The sequence below is a fragment of the Clupea harengus genome, chromosome 8, assembly GCF_900700415.2.
Source record: "Clupea harengus chromosome 8, Ch_v2.0.2, whole genome shotgun sequence".
In the NCBI taxonomy this organism is placed as follows: domain Eukaryota; kingdom Metazoa; phylum Chordata; class Actinopteri; order Clupeiformes; family Clupeidae; genus Clupea; species Clupea harengus.
Genome location: NC_045159.1, coordinates 22,521,528 through 22,541,527, shown reverse-complemented (window position 1 = coordinate 22,541,527; position 20,000 = coordinate 22,521,528). Strand labels below are relative to the sequence as shown.

Below are 20,000 nucleotides of genomic sequence, written 5' to 3'. Positions count from 1 at the left end.
CTCATCAAACATCATATACATGAGTCGCTTGTTTCAGTCACGCAATGGAACGCAATGTTGATTTGGTCCGTTATGGCACTGAGACTCTCTGCAGATTGTTGATTTTTTTCTGTTGGGTTGCATACATACATCTTCTGATGTCAGAAGAAATGCTGATACCTGTGGATTCATGAAGCAATTTCGGGGGGCGACAGTGGTACAGGAGGTAAAGAAGTCGTTTGGTAATCAGAAGGTTGCTAGTTCGATTCCCTGTCGAAGCGTCCTTGAGCAAGACACTGAACCCCTAATTGCTCCTGATGTGCAGTGTGCCATCAGTGTAAATGTAAAATGTAAAATGTGTATACATTGTGAGTCGCACATATGTAAGTCGCTTTGGATAAAAGCGTCTGCTAAATGACTAAATGTAAATGCAATTTGGACAGTGAAATTGGGTGTGGTTTTGACTAGGGGGTACCTGTACTGGTATATGGGCAAGGACGGCTACCTGAGAGTGATACTGTGCACACTGACCACCATGTCCCAGAATTGCTTAATGGATCGAGGAGTTGTGTGTGCACTCATGCATATTTAATGTGATTAGGTGTTTTTTTTTTAATCTGTTTACGTTTTGGACTTTTCTGTTTTCTGAATTTCTGTTTTCTTGTTTGTTTGTTTTTCATTTGTTTTCCTTGATGTTTGTTTGTGTTTGTGTAATTTGGTGTTTCGCCCTCTTGTGTGGTTCCTTGCTCATGTTTGCATCACTTTGTTCATGTTTTGTACTCTCCATGTGACTCCCCCCCCCCCCTCTCTGCCCCGGCCCCTTACTTTCCCGTCAACCAATCACGTGTGTGCGTGCGTATCATGTGACTTTGTCATGTGACTCTTGCATGGTCCCGGGGGCGCCCACGCTGATGAGTAGAAGGTAACTGTTGTTTTTTTGTTGTTGTTTTTCCGCTCAGTGGCACACACACACACACACACACACTGACACACACACACACACACACACACACACACACACGCACACACACACACAAACACATGAGAAAGAGCTGATCTCGTCTTATCTCGTCTCCCTCTGTCACACTATTTACAAACAGAGTATATCGGTCTAACGCTTATGGGTGAAGTACACATTATTTTATCCTCCCTAACCACACATAGAGCACACTGCCATAATATTGAAAAAAATAAAATTCAGTCCATATACCGTACACTTTTACAGAATTTAAAAAGCTACTTGTGACACCTTTCTTATCTAAATAGGCATTTAAATAGAAGTTTAGTTGTCCCTCATGATTGTTCAAGTGGTGTTCTGAAAGTAATGTAGCCTCTTATAATAATAATAATAAATAATAAAACTTTATTTATATAGCACCTTCCATGCAAAAGAATGCAGCTCAAAGTGCTTTACAGCAAATACATAATATGCACAAAGAAATTACATGCACATAAAAATAGACATCAAAGAAACATAACTCAGATATAGTGCAAAAAAAATTAAATAATAATTATTATTCAAATTATAAAATTGAATACATAAAATGCATAGCATAAGATAGAAAATAAAACTGCAGAGACATATTTAATCTAACCCCTTAATATCACAAGTAGAGATCTTATGTGTCACCATCTGAAAGAGCTTTTCCTTCCTTGTTCAGCACGGCAACCTGCCGGATCAAATCAATGGCTCAGCTTGAGCTCCAGTTTAAACTGAGGGAAAAAAACATGGATAGCCTCAACACACCATACCTCCTGTATAATACTTATACTCTGCCCCGAGCTGGGCATACTGTGATTTTTTTTATTCAGTATAGATTCATTTATTTATAATTGTAATCATTTTCAACCAGAAAATGCTACTTAATGACATACTGTATAAATTGCGAATGATTGCATCATACTCTCCAATTCTGCTGAAATGCCTCTGAGATTAGTGCTCTTATTACGCCACAAGTGCGCATGAATTATGAACCCACACATTCTTTTTTTTTTTTGATCATTCTTTTTATTTCAGTTCAGTATGGACATGACATCTTGAACATATCTGGGATTTTTTTTTTTTTTACATCGAAGGTAGTAACTGACACAATAAAAGTACAATAGACAAAAAGTAAAAAAAAGAGAAAACATAATAATAAGACAAAAAGACAAACAAAAACAAAACAAAAAACTTCAAATTAAAGGGAGGAGAGTGACCACTGAATAAAGAACCCACACATTCTTGAGTCTGCATTGGGTGGATGAGACCTGGCCCAATCTTAGATATACTGTTAACTAGTGAGGAGAATGCCCAGAACAACAGATCTACAGATGTTTGCCACAGCAGTAGGGTCTTATCCCCCCACCATCCCTACATCACACCCAATTACAATGACTCCTTACTTTTCCCAGCCCTGATTCACAACACACACACACACACAGAGAGAGAGAGAGAGAGAGAGAGAGACAGACAGACAAACACACACACACACACACACACACACACATATGTGCCCCACACCCCGTTCCCTCTCCTCCTCCTCCTCCTCCTCCTCTTGTATGGGCTGCTCTCTGCATGTGACGTCTTTCCCATGTCATGTCTGTCCGGAACGTTCATGTCTGTCCGGAACGTTCATGTCTGTCCGGAACGTTCATGTCTGTCCGGAATGTTCTTGTCTGTCCAGAATGTTCTTGTCTGTCCGGAACGTTCATGTCTGTCCGGAGCGTTCTCTTTCTCTCATGCACATGGCGGTGCACAGATACATGGGTTGAAAGAAAGAAGAAGAGAAAAAGAAAATGAGATGAAGCCACAGATGGAACCAGAGAGCAAAGACATGACAGGAAGCAGAGGGCTTATCGGTTGTGAGGTCACTGGGCTCAGCACTGTTGAGCCCTTCTTTCTGTGCTTTTGAACAGGCCGAGGCTAAAGGACAAAGGGTCTAATTAGTTACCCTCTGTTTTTGAGGCTGGATTAGCTGCAGGCTCTAAACTGCGGCGGGGTCTGGGGTGCGGCAGCATCAGTCATCTGTCTTGACTCTTGAGCTGAGAGAGGATTGTTCTCCATCAGAGGGGCGTCCTTCCAGCAGGCGCAGCAGGTGGCACAGGAGGTGGCACAGCCTCCAGCACCGTCTGCCAGCCACGGGGGGGGGGGGGTAGCAGTGAGAAACTGTATCACAAGGCAGCACAGGTTCTCAGCCCCAATGCCGGGAATCCAGGGAAGCTCTCTCTCTGTTGGTTACCACAAGCAGGCCCCTCCATGAGCTTTGCTGTAAAGGGAAGTGAAATATGATGTTACTATAGTAACGGAAGTGTAATATGATGTTACTATAGTAAGGGAAGTGTAATATGATGTTACTATAGTAAGGGAAGTGTAATATGATGTTACTATACTAAGGGAAGTGTAATATGATGTTACTATAGTAAGGGAAGTGTAATATGATGTTACTATAGTAACGGAAGTGTAATATGATGTTACTATAGTAACGGAAGTGTAATATGATGTTACTATACTAAGGGAAGTGTAATATGATGTTACTATAGTAACGGAAGTGTAATATGATGTTACTATAGTAACGGAAGTGTAATATGATGTTACTATACTAAGGGAAGTGTAATATGATGTTACTATAGTAATGGAAGTGGTACTGAGAGATCCTCAAGAGGAGCCAGAGGGTCACCTCGCCCCGCCCCGCCCCGCCCCGCCTCGCCCCGCCTCGCCCCGCCATGGGGCTTCATGTCTGAGGTAGCAGCTACTGGACTTAGATGGAAGGAGGCAGGTGCTAGCTCTCGTGGAGGCATTCAACCTGGAGCCACTCAGCAAATATGGGAGGATTATGTAGTTCTAGAGTGACCCGACCGGTTCTGGAATGACTCGCGGTTCTGGAATGACTCCGGCGTTCTGGAATGACTCAGGGGTTCTGCAATCACTCAGGGGTTCTGGAATGACTCGGTGGTTCTGGAATGACTCAGCGGTTCTGGAATGACTCTGTGGTTCTGGAATGACTCTGTGATTCTGGAGTGACTCAGCGGTTCTGGAATGACTCAGCGGTTCTGGAATGACTCTGTGGTTTTGGAATGACTCACGGTTCTGGAATGACTTAGGGGTTCTGGAATGACTCGGCGGTTCTGGAATGACTCAGCAGTTCTGGAATGACTCGGTGGTTCTGGAGTGACTCAGCAGTTAAAGAGGGGATAAGAAGGGATGATTTCCTGTCTCTGGCAGAGTGGCGCGTTGCAGCATGTCTTTACCAGCCTTCACTTGCCTGTTGTGTGACTTCTCTAACGGCTCTTTACTAGCCTTCACTAGCCTGTTGTGTGACTTCTCTAACGGCTCTTTCCTCCTCTCCTCAGTCTGATTCATGAGCTGGTCTCAGTCCCAGCGACGCTTCTCTCTCTCTCTCTCTCTCTCTCTCTCTCTCTCTCTCTCACTAACTCTTCATTTCAGCTCCAAACCTAGCCGCTTCGTCTGCTGCTCTGCTCTGCTCTGGGTGACCTAACCCATTCCCAGGGCAGCAGTAATAACTAGCGCTGTGTTGGTCTGCGTGCATGGTCTCGTTACGTTGAGGTTGTGACTACTCACCTGAATGACTTAACCAACTAACAGATAATAACTCATAACCCCCACGGCCTCTCTGATTCTCACACCGCAAAGCCCCAAATGACGTGTCACGCAGGAACAAGAGACAGAAAACCAGGCCACAGGCCGTGTATCAATGCACACTTATCCAGGTTTATGCAGGAACATAGAATTGAGCCACACAGGGAACTACTTTAGAGGAGGCAGGCATAGAGAAAGAGAGGAGGGAGAGAAAGAGATTGAGTGAGAGAGAAAGAGAGGGAGGGAGAGAAAGAAAGGGACAGAGAGAGAGAAAGAGACGCAGAAAGAGATTCACCAGACTCAGCGAGTGCAGAAATGAGTCATGTATAATGCAAGTGAAATCACTGAAGCAGTTTCTTCTACAGGGGTTCTGCCATCCTGATAAATAAAGTTTGACAAAATAAATAAATAAAGTTTGATTTGATCTGATATCTTAGAAACAGACTGGCTGTAAATCCCCATCATCGCGCTCAGTAATGCAAGAGAATGAATTAGGTTAGGAGTGACAGTACACACACATTTACACACACACAACACACACACACATTTAAACACGCAAACACGCCCGTTTGCACACACACACACACTCAGATAGAGGCATAGACGCAGACAAACACATAAACGCACGCACACACTCAGATAGGGACATAAACACAGACAAACACACACACACACACACACACACACACACACACACACACACACAGACAGACTGACTCACTCCTGTACCTTTTGGCCTATGCTGTGCTAGCAGCAGCTCCATTCAGGCTAATTAAAGGCGAGGACCTCGTTAAGAGCTGACATAGGACAGATAACGAGCATCCACAGAGACAGAGCAAAACACCAGTGCATGATTACTCAGTACACACACATGCACACACACACACACACACACACACACACACACACACACACACACACACACACACACACACACATGCACACACACACATGAATACACAAACAAATAAGACATACACTCATACACACAGAGAAATGTAGCACCACTCACACACACACACAGAGACCACACACACACACACACACACACACACAACAGTCCTCCTCCCCACTCCTTAATCACTGCAGTGGATGAGTTAATGCCTCTCATTTCTCCGGAATCTTAAACTCTCCGGATTCGCAAACAAACATGGCGCGGCTCCAGTTGGACAGACACTTCTGCCATATTTGAGTGCCGCTACACCAGACGCAAGAGGCAGCGGAGAAACCCTCAGCCAAATGATCCCCTTGCACATACCTCAGGACATCTGCAGAGCCAGCAGATCAACAATGTCTGCGGCATACATTATGATGAAGTACAGTGCCCAGATCAACCAAGATGGAATTTTAAATTCCTCTCGGTGTCAGCTGCATCTCTTCGAGAAGCATCTCAGAGTACACCAAAAGATTTGCATCCGTTCAGTCGAATTTAGCCAACACAGTCCCAAAACATTCACAACAGTGATGTAAAGAGCTTTCCAAGAAAGTTATAAAACAGAGATTTAGAGAGTTGACAAAGACAGTTACACAGCAGGGATGCAGTTAGTTTAGAGAGTTGACAAAGACAGTTACACAACAGGGATGTGGTTAGTTTACCAGCCCCAGCAGTGAAAAGGCAGGGAGGTCACTGTGTTATAGCGCTGTAGAGCAGTACTGCTTTTAGCTGAAGAGAACCGCTTCAGGGCCGTGCAGAGGAAGACAAGAGCTGTGCCGAGGTCAGATAGTAGCAGTAGCTGGAGCTCCCCCTGTAGGACAGTACTGAGAGTGCGCACCAGTCCCCCTGCTCTCTAACAGGTCCTCTCTGCCCCTCCCACCCCCCCAGGGGAACCCAACCCTCCCAAACTTGAGGGGAAGCTGCAGACCAAAGGCAACTCTGTGAAGGTCTACTGGGTGAAGCAGGACGACGGCGGCTCTCCCATCAAGCACTACCTCGTGCGCTACAAAGCTGTGAGTATACTGTGACTATACTACCTCGTGCGCTACAAAGCTGTGAGTATTCTGTGACTATACTACCTTGTGCGCTACAAAGCTGTGAGTATACTGGACTATACAGGTAACAAACATCTCACTAGTCACGTTAATATCACCCTCATGTACACTACCTCCTGTGGGTATACTCACCCATTTCACCACTCTCTCACCCTGTGTCTCTGTGAGCCGTGAGTATACTCACCCATTTCACCCTGCAGTTTGCACTGATTTACAGTGGACTCTGGTACTTTAAAGTTCCGCTTATTTATGTCGGAGTCCTACCTGTCTCTTCCTCTGTGTGTCAAACAGTCTGTCTGTCTCTCTTATTGATGTCTGTCTGTCTGTCTCTCTTCTGTCTGTCTGTCTCTCTGCTGTACATCTGTCTGTCTCTCTGCTGTATGTCTGTGTGTCTGCAATACGTCAGTCTGTCCTTGTTCTTGTTCTGCTGTAGTGTTGTCCATTTGTCTGTTTCTCTCTTCATGAGTCTGCAGAAAGTATTTCTGAGTTTTCTTATTATTTCTATTTAATTCTATCTATTTCTATCTATTTCTATCTATTTTCTTATCTATTTCTATCTATTTCCATCTATGTTCTTATTTATTTCTATCTAATTCTATCTATTTCTATCTATTTTCTTATTTATTTCTATCTATTTCCTATATCTATTTCTTGTCTATTTCCTGACTGTTGTTTATATGTCTGTCTGTCCATCTACCTGGCCTTCTTCCTGAATGGCCTCCTCACTGTCTGCTTGACTCAATATCTGTCTCTCTCTGTATCTGTGTCTCTCTCTCTGTATCTGTGTCTCTCTCTCTGTATCTGTCTCTCTCTCTCTCTGTATCTGTGTCTCTCTCTCTCTGTATCTGTCTCTCTCTCTCTGTATCTGTGTCTCTCTCTCTGTATCTGTCTCTCTCTCTCTGTATCTGTCTCTCTCTCTCTCTGTATCTCTCTCTCTCTCTCTGTATCTGTCTCTCTCTCTCTGTATCTGTCTCTCTCTCTCTGTATCTGTCTCTCTCTCTATCTCTCTGTATCTGTGTCTCTCTCTCTGTATCTGTCTCTCTCTCTCTGTATCTGTCTCTCTCTCTCTGTATCTGTCTCTCTCTCTCTCTCTCTCTCTCTCTGTATCTGTGTCTCTCTCTCTGTATCTGTCTCTCTCTCTCTGTATCTGTCTCTCTCTCTCTCTCTCTCTGTATCTGTGTCTCTCTCTCTGTATCTGTGTCTCTCTCTCTGTATCTGTCTCTCTCTCTCTGTATCTGTCTCTCTCTCTCTGTATCTGTCTCTCTCTCTCTGTATCTGTCTCTCTCTCTCTGTATCTGTGTCTTTCTGACTCCACTTGTTTAGCTCTCATTGCTGTATATCTTTCTTGTCTGTCTGCCTCTCTCTTCTCTGTCTGTGTGTCCTGACCCTGTCTGTCTGTCTGTGTGTCCTGACCCTGTCTGTCTGTGTGTCCTGACCCTGTCTGTCTGTCTGTGTGTCCTGACCCTGTCTGTCTGTCTGTCTGTGTGTCCTGACCCTGTCTGTCTGTCTGTGTGTCCTGACCCTGTCTGTCTGTCTGTGTGTCCTGACTCTGTCTGTCTGTCTGTGTGTCCTGACCCTGTGTGTCTGTGTTTCCCCCAGAAGCTGGGTAACGACTGGCGCCCTGAGATCCGTCTGCCCCACATCAGTGAGTACGTGGTTCTGAGCAGCCTGGACTGGAACACGGAGTACGAGGTCCACGTGGTGGCCGAGAACCAGCAGGGGAAGTCTCAGCCCAGCGTCCTGTCCTTCAGGACCTCCCCCGAGCCCACCACCATCCCAGGTAACCACCCGTCACCTCTCACCTTTGAACTCTGACCTCTGACACCACGCCACCAGCTCAGCCCAGCCCAGCCCTGCCCAGCCTCTGTGACCTGACGACCTTTAGATTTCATTCAGGATATTGTAACCTGTAACCCCTCCTGCCATCTAATCTGAAAGCAGGGCTTTACTGTGGGTGGGCTGTCTGATCTGCAAGGCCTCAGGGTGGATTATGGGATATCTTAGACCTACCGATGAACGCTTCTAGCTCCAGCCCACCTCTCCACCTAGAGGGTCGGTTCCCAGGGTGGATTATGGGATATATTAGACCTCCCGATGAATGCCGCAAGCTCCAGCACACCCCTTTACCTAGAGGATGGGTTCCCAGGGTGGATTATGGGATCATTTAGACCTCCAGATGACTGCTGCTAGCCACCCCTCCCCTTCTCTGAACAGACTGCTGAGGGCAGTGTGTGTGTGTGTGTGTGTGTGTGTGTGTGTGTGTGTGTGTGTGTGTGTGTGTGTGTGTGTGTGTGTGTGTGTGAGTGTGTGTGAGTGTGTGTGTGTGTGTGTGTGTGTGAGTGTGTGTGTCTGTGTGTGTGTGTGTGTGTGTGTGTGTGTGTGTGTGTGTCTGTGTGTGAGTGTGTGTGAGTGTGTGTGTGTGTGTGTGTGTGTGAGTGTGTGTGTCTGTGTGTGTGTGTGTGTGTGTGTGTGTGTGTGTGTGAGTGTGTATGTGTGTGTGTGTGTGTGAGTGTGTGTGTGTGTGTGTGTCTGTGTGTGTGTGTGTGTGTGTGTGTGGCACCATCAGAAAAGACTCACCATAGGCCAGACCCCGTCTGAGACGGGGAAACAGCACAGATAGGCTACGGGGCATCTTTATTCGCTCTGGCACCAGGGAATAGGAATCTAAGTATTTATATTACTTCAAGAGTGTTTTTGTTTGTTTTTGTCAGCAGGTATTTGCGCTGAGTTTATGTGTGATTATTCTGCAATACAGTGAAAGCGTCTGCCAATGGAGCGGGACTAATTTATGCCAGGGATGAAAGAAAACAAGATGTAGGCGCTCGGGGGAAAACCACAGGAATAAATCAATAAGACGTATTTGCATTGATTTCTCCCCCCAGGCCTGAGCGCTGTTGAGGAGCGCTGCGCTGGATGGCTTGTGTATGTTCCTCAGCAGGTTCTCCAGAGCAGTGCTAGCTTGGGTTTAGGGGCGCAGGATTCTACTTTGACGTGTAACATAGCGCTTAGCGGTAAAGCCCACATCATTTAACTCCTTCTTAGCCCCTTGGTCAATGGTCCTTGGAAACTGGTTTCTGGTCATTGGTGCTTCAAAACTGGTCGCTGGTCCCTTGACATGGGCCACTGGAAACTGGTCAGTGGTGGGTAAGCTGTGGCGGAGCTGGCAGTGTTGTGTTCTCAAATGGTTGCTGTTTCAGTTGGGCTGCGTCTCCACTGACCAAAGCTGGGCCATGGGACACCTCTATGTTCTTATCCTGACTCTCCTCTCCTCTCCTCTCCTCTCCTCTCCTCTCTCCTCACCCAGTGGCGGCTCCTGAAAAAATTCTCAGGGGGGGCAATTTTTTTTATAATGATTAAGGCGACCCATTCAGTAAGTACATTAAGTTAGCTGATTAACTCATACAGCAATACCTTTTGTCCACTATTGGCAGCACACAACAGTAATATGTCCCCTCTTGCTACATAGCTAGAGTAGCAAGTTACAGGTGGAAAGCTATGGAAGAAAGTTGCATCCAGGAGCCTTCATAAGCAAACATGATGTGGCTCCACATTAAATTATCCCACTTTTTCATTATCCACGTGTCTCAAATGTTGTATGATGTAACATAGCTTAACAGGACACATGATATGTCCAGTAACATCATAAAGAAGGGGTAACATGTCAAAAACAACAATATTTATTGACTGATCTTGAAAATATTGGCTTATAGAAGCAAAATAAGTCATCACATAAAAAATTATTCAGTGTTAGTGCAAGAAGCGAACTGTGAAACACACTGTAAAACCTATGAAAAGTGACAGTGGTATATGAAATACAGACCGCATTAGCCACGCGATTTTCTTTCGTTCCAATTCTTGGATGTATGATTTCTCTCCCTTTGTAGAAACCTGTTGAATGGATACATTTGGTCTAGGAAGTCCTAATTGTTTTGTTGTCAATTTATCTTCATTAGTACGCCGACTAAAAAGGAGTTTCTGTCAAAGAGCGAATCGAGTTATTGCACTGGACAGGGCAGCCATCTTGACAGAATATGCCTCCGTCGAAGCTGTATGACGTTCGTATAGGCTTTTACGTCCACTACTTATGACAAGACCAGGAGGGGCGAGCCCTCCCGGAAGCCATAGAGAATGCATTGAGAGCTCTGTTTTGTGAAAAAAATGGATTTAACATGGGAGTCAATGGGAGAGGTCTGGGGCGATTTTCATTTCGCCCCAAATCGCCCCAGAAGGGGTGGGGCCATTTGAAGCACGACTTTAGGCTGACTGAACGACTGTTACCTGATTCGACAATGACATACAGAGGCAGATCAGACGGTCTAGTGGTAGAATCCGACAGAAAAAAAATTATTACATTTAAACGTACGTGTCATTTACGCGACTTACAAGGATATTGCGTTTATACATAAGGAGTTTTTTTTTTATTTTATTTTTTTTCCCCCTAGGCAGTGCGTCGCCCCAATCGCCCTTATGGACGAGCCGCCCCTGTCCTCACCTCTCCTCTCTTCTCCCCTCCTCTCCTCTCCTCTCCTCTCCTGCCTTCCCCTCTCCTCTCCTCTCCTCTCCTCTCCTCTCCTCTTCTCTCCTCTCCCCTCCTCTCCTCTCCTCTCCTCTCCTGCCTTCCCCTCTCCTCACCTCTCCTCTCTTCTCCCTCCTCCTCTCCTCTCCTCTCCTGCCTTCCCCTCTCCTCTTCTCATCTCATCTCATCTCCTCTCCTCTTTTGTCCCTCTCTCCTAGCTATGCTCCCTCTCTCCCTCCATCCTCTCCTACTCCCTCAGTCCTGGTGTCTGATGAGCCAGTGGTTCTGCTCTCAGTCTGGACCTGATGTGGTCTGCACTGAGTGGTGGACCGGCAGACTTTGGTTTCTAGTGGACGCAGCCCCCCCCCCCCCCCCCCAGTCTTGCATGGAGTTGCTTAATCCAGGCGTGCGGGGGACAGTATACTGCCCAAAGCATGTGACAGTGACTCATCCTGCAATGTGATGCTGTGGAAAGATATGTATTTCAAACTTTCAAACTACAAAATTCCTATTGGGTCAGCGTTCAAGATGCCCCATACCAACCCTAGTTTGACGTGTCTTTGCCAGCATTTGTTTTCGCTTTGAAGATGCATTGCCTCCGCGCATTCCATATCAGGGGCTGAAACAGATTCCGTTTGTTTTTGGCCCCGATTCTCACCATGGTCAATAGAATGGTGTTTGTGATGAAAAGGCTCCATCTTGTTTGAGTGGAGGGTGTCTGGTCTCTCAGCCCAGTATTGGCCTTATTCGATCAGCGTCACAATAGCCTGCGCGGCCATTTTGTTGTCATAGAAAGCAACAGCAGAGGGCGCCACCTGACTGACCGAGGCTGACATTAAGCTAACGTTAGGCTATTGTGACGCTGATCGAATGAGGCCAATACTGTCACCACTAGCGTGGACCTAACTGACATCATCTGCCGTGCATGGCGGCCCCCCGCGCTTCTCTCATCTGCTTGGTGGGGTCAGAGCTAACGGATGCCAGTAGCTCTGGCCTAGTTACGGCCCAGTCCCGGCTCAGACCCGGCCCAGACCCGGCGCAGAGTCTGCCACCTCTCTGGGCATTCACTCACAAAAGTACAGGGAGCTGGTTTTGACAGGAGGGTCATGAGGGTGCTTGTCTTTTGTTTATTCGCTTGTTTGTTTGTTTGTCTGTTTATGTTTTGTTGATATTCCTTCATGGCACCCCTCCTGTCTCAGGTCTGGTCTTGCTCTCCCAGTCTCACACATGGCATGGCCATTGTGTGTGTGTGTGTGTGTGTGTGTGTGTGTGTGTGTGTGTGTGTGTGTGTGTGTGTGTGTGTCTGAAGGGTGGGTGTTTCAGTCCATCTATGCTGTCAGTCATGAGCACAGTGTAAGCAGCTTCTGTCTTTAAAGACTGGACTAAAACAGCCCTCCTGTCACGTGTGTTAGCTCATAATGAAAACGGCACACACGCACACACACACACACACACACACACACACACACACACACACACACACATACACATGCGTTTCCCGGTATACATAGTGTCCCTTTTACTGGCTACTACATGCTAGCAGTGCAGAACTTTAGATGACTGTTTAGATGTCTCAAAACCAGGAGAAGGAGATTTTCTCAAATCGAGATATGATAATTACATATGAAAACGAAACACGCTACTTCAGAATCCTGATGGTTCTCATGTACATTTTAACACATTCGCTGAGTTTAATCTGGATACATGTTGAATCATGTACATGTTAACACACTCGCTGAGTTTAATCTGGATACATGTTGAATCGAAACCACTGTAGTCGGGCCAGACATGCAGAAAGACCAGCTGATACTGGACTGAGTCACTAAATAGACCAGCTGATAGTGGACTGAATCACTGATAGATCAGCTGATAGTGGACTGAGTCACTAATAGATCTTCTAAAGAGAACTAGCACTGACTACTGACTGCTGGTTTTAAAGAGATTAGATGCTACTGAGATTCATATCAGTCGAGCACTGGTGCTAAAAACATTAATACAGAGTAGTTTTACTGACTGGAATAACTCCCAGCACCGGTGTTAAAATACAGGACTGAGTCACATCAGCTGATAGTGGACAGAGTAGTTTTAGTTACTGGAATAACTCACAGCACTGGTGTTAAAATACAGAGTAGTTTAAGTGACTGGAACAACTCACAGCACTGGTGTTTAAATACAGAGTAGTTTTAGTGACTGGAATAACTCACAGCACTGGTGTTTAAATACAGAGTAGTTTTAGTGACTGGAATAACTCACAGCGCTGGTGCTAAAAACATTAATACAGAGTAGTTTTAGTGACTGGAATAACTCACAGCGCTGGTGCTAAAAACATTAATACAGAGTAGTTTTAGTGACTGGAATAACTCCCAGCACTGGTGCTAAAAACATTAATACAGAGTAGTTTTAGTGACTGGAATAACTCACAGCACTGGTGTTAAAATACAGAGTATAGCACTGGAGCCGCTTGGAGTTAAGGTAGACCAGAAAACACCCTCACATACTGTTAACCTTACACACTATCAGGCCTGCACCCCATCAACATGACTTGGCATCATAACGTTGTGTGTCTGTTTGTGTGTGTGTGTGTGTGTGTGTGTTTGTGTGTACTGACCTGACAACATTTCCCGAGGCTTATCACTGATTGCTGTGTCCTCCACTGGATATGATGTGAGGTTGTGAGGTCATATCCTGTGTGCTGAAGGTAGCCTGTGTGGTGCCTGTGCTAAACGGCACCTGGCTGTCCATGTTTGGGATTCAAACCTTTATTCAAACCAGAGATGCAATTTGACTTTTATTTATTTGCTTTTGTGTGATACCTGTTTGATATGTCCTTACTGACCTACACAATCCTCTGTCAGGCATCATTTTCTCTTAATTTCTTTTAAAATACAGTACTCTCATTTCTTTGTAACATTGTAGCTGTGAATGTGTACAGGTCTTTGCTAAACTGAGCATATGATCTTCTACTCAGTTAGTTCTTATCACCCAGTTGAGAAAAGAAAGATGGTAGGTAGATGTTGGAGGCACGTGTTCCATATTTTTAGGGTTGACAAGATGAGTCGACTCGGAGATGTTGTATTTGTGTGTGTGTGTGTGTGTGTGTGTGTTTGCTATCCATTCCCCTCTTCCCTGAGCCTCTCTGGATGCTCTCCTCCACCTGCTGTGCTGCTAACGCGCTGTGGCTTCTTTCAGTTTACTAACTCGCTTCAAGTTCCTTTTTATACTCAGTGTTTTATCTCAACTAACCTTTCCAAGTTATGTTTCTGTATTTGACATCTATCTCTCTTTTCTCTCTTCCTCTCTCTCTCTCTCTCTCCCCTTTTCCCCCTGTTTCTCTCCCTTGCCCCCCTTTCTTCCTGGTTTTGTTTTGCACATGAATTCTGGGATATTGGTGGACCATCACATTTGCCTCTCACTCCCTTTTGGTTTTATCTACTGTTTGTATAAACTTCCTTGTGCTTCTTTTGTCAAATTGTCAATATTTTTCTCTTTTTGTCATTTGATGTTTCCAACTGTCCCTTGTGTGTGTGTGTTTGTTTGTGTGTGTGTGTGTTTGTTTCCGTGTGTGTTACATATACGTGTGTGTGTGTGTGTGTGTCGTGTTGTGTGTGTGTCATGTTGTGTGTGCTCAGCCACGCTGGGCTGCTCCAGTGTGACATACACCCTGGTGTCTCTGGTCCTGTCGCTCCTGGCCGTGGCGCTGCTCTCGTAAGCGGGGGCGCCCGGCGTCCTGGCGGCAGGAGGAGAAGACAGCTGAGAGGTCGGCCTGCCTCCCCTCCCCCCTCTCCAGCTAGGGGACTCTCAGTTTTCTATGCCTTTTGCTCCTCACGTAGGCAAAAAAAAAAGACAGAAACGTCCAGAGACAAGCTTCACGTCACTGGTAACACTTTATAATGTAGCCTGTCAGTCGATCTTTAGTCCAACATCAGAATGTGATCTAATGGCCCATGATGAGTCGATTTTGGTGCCTAGATGTACAACCACATAGTTCGAACGAGTGACGTTCACATGCATCCCACCTCTATCGGAACCTTTAAACTAACTCAACAAAGAGAGTCATTCAGTGTCTCTCAACACCAATCATGTGTATCTGTGTAGCAATATCTCTAAACCACTCGTGACGATCAACTAATGTCTTACTAATGATCTATAAACAGTTAATATTATAAAGTGATACCAACTGATCAGTTTAATTTTAACGGAGTTAAAGCTGAATGCTTGATACTTGTATCATTCTGAATGTTGTGTTTTTTTTTCTTTTTTCATTTGTTTTCTTTTTTCTTTTTCAATTGTAATTTTCTGTAGTTCAGAGTTAGAGTTTTCAGATTTAGTGTCGCTTTGTTTTGGTTTCTTTTGGTTCTTTTTGAAACTGTGCATTTGTTTGAAGATAACTGGAAGTGTGTTCCTGTGAAGAATGTGTTTGGCCAGTTTAGTTCATGATGTAACATAGCAACACAAGCACGTTAAAGGGGTTAGCCCCTAGCTTTGGCTTCTCCATCTCCCTTTCTAACACAGAACCACATGCTGTCAAGGGTTAGCATCCCTCTATGGGTGAACAGTACCAGCCCTGTGAGTTATCAGAGTTTTTTTGGTTTCTTTTTTCTGTTGATATCTTTGTGAGAAAATGTACATAGTTAAGAAAAGAACAGAAAATGAGTGCTTTCTGCCGCTATATATTTGGATTTGTGGTTTGTTTGGGCTTTTTTTTTGTTGGTTTATTTGTTTTTGGTCAACTTTTTGCTTCTTACTTGAAATGGGTAAATATTCACCACTAATGCTACTGCTATACGACTTATAAATGATTTGAGTACATCCATCCTTTTTCTAACTATGAACCAGTGTGACTTATCATGGGTCTGAAGAAAATACCAAGCAGTTATGTCGTATATTTCTAGTGAGCGGGTGAGTCCAGCTCTGGGTCTTTGAAGCGGTCCTGCTAGCTGTTAGCTGCTAGCTGTTAGCAGGAGCTGAGGTGGCGGGCGCTATAGAGGGGTTTGACGCACACAGTTGCGTTAGAGCATGTGAGTGAGTACACATAACATGGTGGTCAGTGTGTTTTTAGATTCACTTATACAGTTCAGTCTAACGTTTCAAAAGATGAGTGTTTTTATTGTGTACGTTTTTTTTCTTCTCTCTTCTGATACGGTGTTGTCATGGCAGCAAATGTTGAATTCATTTCTTTTATTTTATGATAATTAAACTAAAAAATCACAGCTTACTTGACGCCCTCCTCTCCAATTCTCAAATTTCACCACAAGCAAATCAAAGTCCTGTCTCAGAAATCTGTCACTTATGGTAAGCCGTTTTAGCTTTCATATCAATGTGGCTCCAAGATTTTACTTACAGACGTGAGTGGTCTCTTAACAGTATGTTGAAACACACCCCTTCCAGTCAAAATATGGATCTCAAAATCCCTGCCTTTGTCTCTACCACTAAAGCTTCCTTTTTTATAAAGACAATAGCATTCTTAGATGTGACAATGCTGCTGAGGTACATTAATTCAAGTTAGGATTCCTTGTTCTTTTACTGGTCTGGGTTGTATTTATTCAAGTCAGTGTAATAGTGTTAAATAATCACTTTTACTGGTCTGAGTATCAAAGATCAGATTAATTCCCACATTGTTCTTCTTAATTGTTTCATTTTGATATGTAAAGGAAAGCTGAAATGGCTTGCCATATTTTAGTGGCCAATTGGCTTAACGCGTCACAGGCACTAACCACCCCCTGGTTGACCAGCTGCAGTTCTGATTGGCTGCCCTCCGCTCAGAGGCCCTCACCAGCTGGCTAGTCTGAATGAACTGAAGTTGACTTCATTGACTTCAGAATCTCTGACTAGCCAGGAGCCTTAATCAGGATGAAACAACACCGACAGCAGCTGATTCTAGACCAGACCCTGGGCAAAGTGCGGCCCCAGGGCCATTTGCGGCCCCTTGGCTGTCCCTGACTGGCCCGCGGAGGTCAATGGTAAATTAGGAATCAAGCGTTAAACGAATCTGCCTTAGGTCTGTCCCAGGTCTGGTCCAGGTCTGGCCCAGGTGTGGCCCTAGCTTCAGCTGCAGTTGAGGTAGATCTAGATTTCAGCGTCTCGCTAATCATTTAGCTTTTAAAGACTACGGGCTGCGTATGTCGCCCTGCAGTATCCTCTCCAACCAGCTTCTCTCTATCTCTCTCTCTCTCTCTGTCTTTCTCTCCCTGAGTCTCTCTATCTCTGCCTCTCTCTTCCTTCCTCCTTCTCTGTCTCTCTCTTTCTGGCTGGGGAACGGCATGAGCGAATTGATCAGAGAGGACGGCAAGGAAGGTGTGTGTGATTTTATCAGAGGTGTCTTTAGCTGTGAAGATCTGTTTCGGATGTGACGAGGGAACTGGATCCCAAGCGAATGGGCTTTGTTAAAAAAAAACACTAAAGAGTAGCGTTGTTCATGAACCCCAATCTTACACACACACACACACACACACAGGCACACACACACACACACACACAGGCACAGCTCCATGCAGATGTTTTGAAATGGATCCTTATGGTAATAAAGTGATGCACCCTGAAGCATCGAGTGCTTGGGGAATGCATGTGCCAATCACAACTCTGCCAGGTTTCCGTTCTTATCTTTGATTTTGACTGAATTGATTTCTCACGGCCGCTACCTGTGTAGTTACAAGTTACAAGTTACATAAGTTACAAGTTACAAGTCTTTTATTGTCAGATGCACAGAATGACACAGGGTCAGACTGGCCACTGAAATTCTTTAGGACAAGGCACCACACAACAACCTACCATAGCATAGCATAGCAAACATAATATAACGTAACATAACATGACATACACTCTGTACCAGACTAGCCTCTCTCAGAGGGCCAGGGGTGAGGTCATCATGAGGCTGTCTTCCCTACGACACCCACTAGGGTACACAGCTCACTGACCTGACAGACCACAGATGAAACACTTCTCTTTCTCTCTGAGTTGAGTTGAGTGGGCGACAGTGGTACAGGAGGTAAAGAAGTCGTTTAGTAAGCAGAAAGTTGCTAGTTCGAATCCCATGTCGAAGCGTCCTTGAGCAAGACACTGAACCCCTAATTGCTCCTGATGTGCAGTGTGCCATCAGTGTAAAATGTAAAATGTGTATACATTGTAAGTCGCTTTGGATAAAAGCGTCTGCTAAATGACTAAATGTAAATGTCTCTCTGTGTGTGTTCTAGAGGAGATAAAGGTACACTTCTGAATAGATGTGTGTGTGCACTTAGTTTACACATAGCACACCATGTGTGTGTTTATTGTTGTTTTGTGTAAAGTGTGTGTGTGTGTGTGTGGGGTGTTGTGAGAGTTTGCCTGTTATTTTAGTTGCTGTGTGTGATTGCAGTCACTATGGTTGTGTGTGTGTGTTTGAGAGAGAGCTTGTGTGTGAGTTGAATATCACACACATACACCTAAAAGGCTGTTTTAGGTGGACACTGTAGGCTGTAGTGTTGCATTGAGTTTGTGTGTTTGATTTTCTCTTCTCTGAAGTAGACTTGTCCTGTCTGGTAAGTAGTGAGTGTTTTCTGTGTTTCTCTTGATGAAAACATTCATCCATCTCTCCCTTACTCTGACCGCCTGTGATCTGAAGCTCAACTTACTATTAGTGCCTGCTCTTTGATATATAATGTATGTGTGTGTGTGTGTGTCTTTTAACTTTTTATAAGACCATGCTTTTCATTTCACCATTAACTTATCTGGACTAATTGAAGGGAAGAAAAGACACATTTTATTAATCGTTTCAAAAGAAAATGTCTGTTATTTTAGTTACTAACTGAAAATGTAATTTGGGTTTAAAAAGAATATGATTACTTTGGCTAATTGTGTGTGTGTCTCTGTGAACACACATGTGTGTGTGTGTGAGTTTGTGTGTTTGTGTGTGTACGCGTGCGCGTGCGTGCTGGTATTGGTGCATGACCATGAGCTGAATCTCTCGGAGAGGCCCTGGTGTTGATGCACTCTCTGGAGTATACTGCTTGAACACACATGTGTGTGTGTGTGTGTATGTGTGTGTGTGTGTGTGTGTGTGTGTGTGTGTGTGTGTGTGTGTGTGTGTGTGGATGTACTCTCTGGAGTATACTGCTTGAACACACATGTGTGTGTGTGTGTGTGTGTGTGTGTGTGTTGATGTACTCTCTGGAGTATACTGCTTGATCATGTTGATGACTGCCCGATGCTCAGCCATATGGCCCATACAAAAACACAAAACATCTCATCAAAAAGATCCAATATGGAAATGAATTGTGTCTTCTGTTACACTCCATTAGTTCTATGTGTTCGTAATGTCTTCTAATGATTGAATATATCTGAATGATGTTCTTGTATGGGGGTAATGTATACAGCCTTTGCCTGATCTTGAGAGGATACATTCTGCTATATGGCTAGCCCAATAGGGTGGTGCTGTGTGTTAGCTCGCCCATACCTAATGCTCATGTCTAACCCCCACCTAGCAGTGGAACACATCTGGACTGGGTCTAGACTGGCTCTGATGTGGCTCTGATCTGGCTCAGGTCTGGCTCTGATCTGGCTCAGGTCTGGCTCTGATCTGGCTCTGATCTGGTTCTGACCTGGTTCCAGAACCAGATCTGTTCCAAAGTCAACTGCTATCTGGAACCCCAGTTTCCTCCTATGTGTGTGTGTGTGTGTGTGTGTGTGTGTGTGTGTGTGTGTGTTCTAACTCCCTGCTTTGGCTAGAAAGTTGGTCCCTATGTCAGAGATGTAGAAGCTTTTGCATTTAGAGACGCTAGACAGCCCATTAGATGAAATGAGTTCTCAGTGTTAGCTCTACTGCTAGCGTAGCATTACAGGTGAGGTCAGAGTTCAAAGGTCACCGCCTTTCAGCAGCAGAGGTGTTCACCTGCTCCTGGGCTGCAGAATCCAAACTCACGTCACCAATCAGATGTACGTTTAGATGGCAACCTAAAGCCTCTA

General features: G+C 44.9%; 1 protein-coding gene across 25 annotated transcripts in view; it reads left to right on the top strand.

The window, feature by feature from the left end:
- Positions 1 to 20,000, top strand: part of ncam1a (neural cell adhesion molecule 1a) — a 254,269-nt gene that overhangs the window by 218,199 nt on the left and 16,070 nt on the right. For 13 of the 25 annotated variants that reach the window (XR_006152547.1, XR_006152546.1, XR_006152544.1 and 10 more), the window contains 2 exons: positions 6,381 to 6,505; positions 8,147 to 8,327. Coding sequence is in view for 22 of the 25 variants with exons in the window: in XM_031572358.2 (XP_031428218.1) it covers positions 6,381 to 6,505; positions 8,147 to 8,327 (306 nt within the window). In the remaining 3 variants the exon portion in view is untranslated. Of the gene's footprint in view, positions 1 to 6,380; positions 6,506 to 8,146; positions 8,328 to 14,692; positions 15,913 to 20,000 lie in introns of those variants that run through there. The other 12 variants (XM_042708545.1, XM_031572363.1, XM_031572360.2 and 9 more) reach the window with 3 other exon arrangements.